General features: G+C 40.2%; 1 protein-coding gene across 2 annotated transcripts in view; it reads right to left on the bottom strand.

Moving 5' to 3' along the window:
- ANAPC1 (anaphase promoting complex subunit 1) overlaps window positions 1–2,658 on the bottom strand; it is a 103,462-nt gene that overhangs the window by 91,762 nt on the left and 9,042 nt on the right. For both annotated transcript variants that reach the window (XM_019516111.1, XM_019516110.1), the window contains exon 7: window positions 41–114. In XM_019516111.1, the coding sequence (XP_019371656.1) occupies window positions 41–114 (74 nt within the window). The remainder of the gene's footprint in view (window positions 1–40; window positions 115–2,658) is intronic.

Raw genomic sequence — 2,658 nt, forward strand, 5'->3', positions numbered from 1 at the left:
GTTTTTTTTGTTTGTTTTTTTTAAGAATGACATAACCTACCTCCAGATTTGCAAATAAGAGGTGTTATCTCATCTAATGGGTGAAGCATGCTGAACATAGTAGGCAAAGGTTCTCTGGAGAACAGTGGAAAAATACATTTTAAAAACCAGTGTTATTACAAGCACAGCTATTATTTATGCGTTGCAACACCCACTATGGTTCTAAAGAATGGGAAACCATCAAACATAAATAACTGAGGTATTTATTCCATTACTTCAGGTCTCCAAGTCTCACCTTACACATTAGTTACAAATTTGTTTATATATAATTATCTTAAAACAGTTTACAGAGCCTTAACTGATATCCGAGTTAAATCAGAACCCCACACAGTCATCACCAAGATGTTACAAATATTAAAATTATACAGCTATAAGTTCAGGATATGAAATTATGATTATATCCTATTAAAACTGAATGAAAATTTAGACAGACAGAATTATCCAGGAAAAATTTGGCCAGAACACAAAGACTGAACATCTCATCTGACCCCTAACAAAATTACTGTCAGCTTAAATCTCTTTTGAAAGTGAAAACATCTGGTGAAATACTGCACTCAGAGTATACAGTGCAAGGTAACAAAAGGCCAAAAGTGATATTATACCTCCCTAAAACAAGCGCAGTCATAAATTTCTCAGGCATGCTTGTAAATGTCACATTCTCCATCTCTGACCACCTACATTTCTCACCAGAAAAAGTTTCCCACGCTTATCACAAACCAGGTACAGTATTTTCAGAACCACTGGTGGGCCAAGCAAATAGATTTTTCATTACCAAAATTTAACTTTTCTTTTTATATGCAAAATTTGAATTAAACAGGTAGCCCTTAGAGAGAACACTTTTATATACTGGGAAAAAAAGAGAGATTTTCAATTATATGTTTTAAAATCCAAACTGCTAAACTATAGCTACCTATCTAGGTTTTTCAACATGCTTGTGGTTAAGACTAGAACTGACCAAGATTTTTTCAATGAACTGTTTTTTGCATCAAAAATGTTTATTCATCAAGACTGAAACTTTTTGTAGGAAAAGAGTTTGACAGGTTTTTCAACTCACTTTTTTTCAAAACAAGCTTTGAAATTGAAGTGTTTCATTTCAACATTATCAGAATAGAAAAAAAGTTAAGTTTAAAGCAAAATACGGTGAAAATCTAAACATTTTGATATTATTGAATCTAAATAATTCAAGTGCCTGAAACTAAAGATGTTAAATTCTCAGTTTTTGAAAATTTATAAGACTTCAAATTTCCAATCCAGTTTTGGATTAAAAAGCTGTTTTTTGTTTTTAACCTGGGAAACCTATGCAAGCTAGAGAAATGATTTCTTGCCTGGGGCCAATTCAGATGAGAGAACCACACATTCTGGAATAAATGTATAATGCTTTGAAACCATCAGCTACTTGCACTACATCTCATTCTATAAACCAACACTATATCCTGCATCCTGGCTGTATGCCTGCAGTAGACCCAATCCATATCCCTGTGCGACTTGGGCAGAGAAGAAAACATACCAAGACCAGGAAGTTCTCCAAGTGCATTGCAGTGAGAAAGAAACAGGCATCTATTTCCTCCTCTGTGCATTTTTGAATATCCCACCCCACCACTGTGATCCTACTACCAGGGCAAATGTTAAAAGAAGCTGTTGGTAACAACTGGCAAAATATTCCTCCATCTGTCATGTAGCTTCAGGGACAAGAGAAGCTAAACATAGTAAAAGCAGGAGGAACTCATCCTCCTGCATAACACAAATAATTGCTATGTCATAGGGATAACCTAGTGGAACTCCACCCATGACTGGACCACAGGTATAGATGGCTATACCTTGTACAGGAGAGATCGAGTAGATAAAAGGGGTAGGGGTGTAGCTCACTATGTTAAGGAAAGCTACACATCCCTGCAAGCTGATGTTGGTGACCAGGGTGGATGACTGGAGACCCTCTGGGTTAAAATCCGTGGGGAACACGGCACAGGGGACACAATGGTGGGAGTCTACTACAGACCTCCCACCCAAAGTCAAGAGCTTGACCAGGAGTTAACCAGGAAACTGGCTGAGGCCACATGCTCCAGGACCATGGTTGTCATGGGTGACTGCAATTACCCAGACATCTCATGGGAGGATCACTCAGCAAAATCTGAGTGGTCGCAAAGCTTCCTATCACATGTGGATGACCTCTACCTGACTCAAGAAGTCTACGGGCCAACAAGAGGTAAAGCATGGCTCGACCTGGTACTGGCTACTGGGGATGACCTAATCGGCGACCTAGTGATTGATGGGAAGCTGGGTGACAGCGACCATGAGCTGGTCACCTTTACTGTCTGCCATAAAGCTGGCAAGTCAGTGAGCAACACGGAAGTCCTTGACTTCAGGAAAGCTGACTGATGAGCTCAGGAGGCTTGTCAGTGAGGCCCTAAGGAACCATGACTCCAGGGGGAGGGGAGTTCAGGAAGAGTGGTTGCTCCTCAAGGGAGCGATCCTCAATGCACAAGCTAAGTCTATTCCATCTCGGAGAAAAGGCAGCAAGAGGGCACAGCAGTCCCCCTGGCTCTCCACGGATCTAGCAGATCTCCTGAGACTAAAAAGAAAGGCCTACAAAGGATGGAGGATGGGATTCACCTCCAAGGA

This window comes from Gavialis gangeticus, unplaced genomic scaffold, assembly GCF_001723915.1.
Source record: "Gavialis gangeticus isolate Ggan-Ray unplaced genomic scaffold, GavGan_comp1, whole genome shotgun sequence".
In the NCBI taxonomy this organism is placed as follows: domain Eukaryota; kingdom Metazoa; phylum Chordata; order Crocodylia; family Gavialidae; genus Gavialis; species Gavialis gangeticus.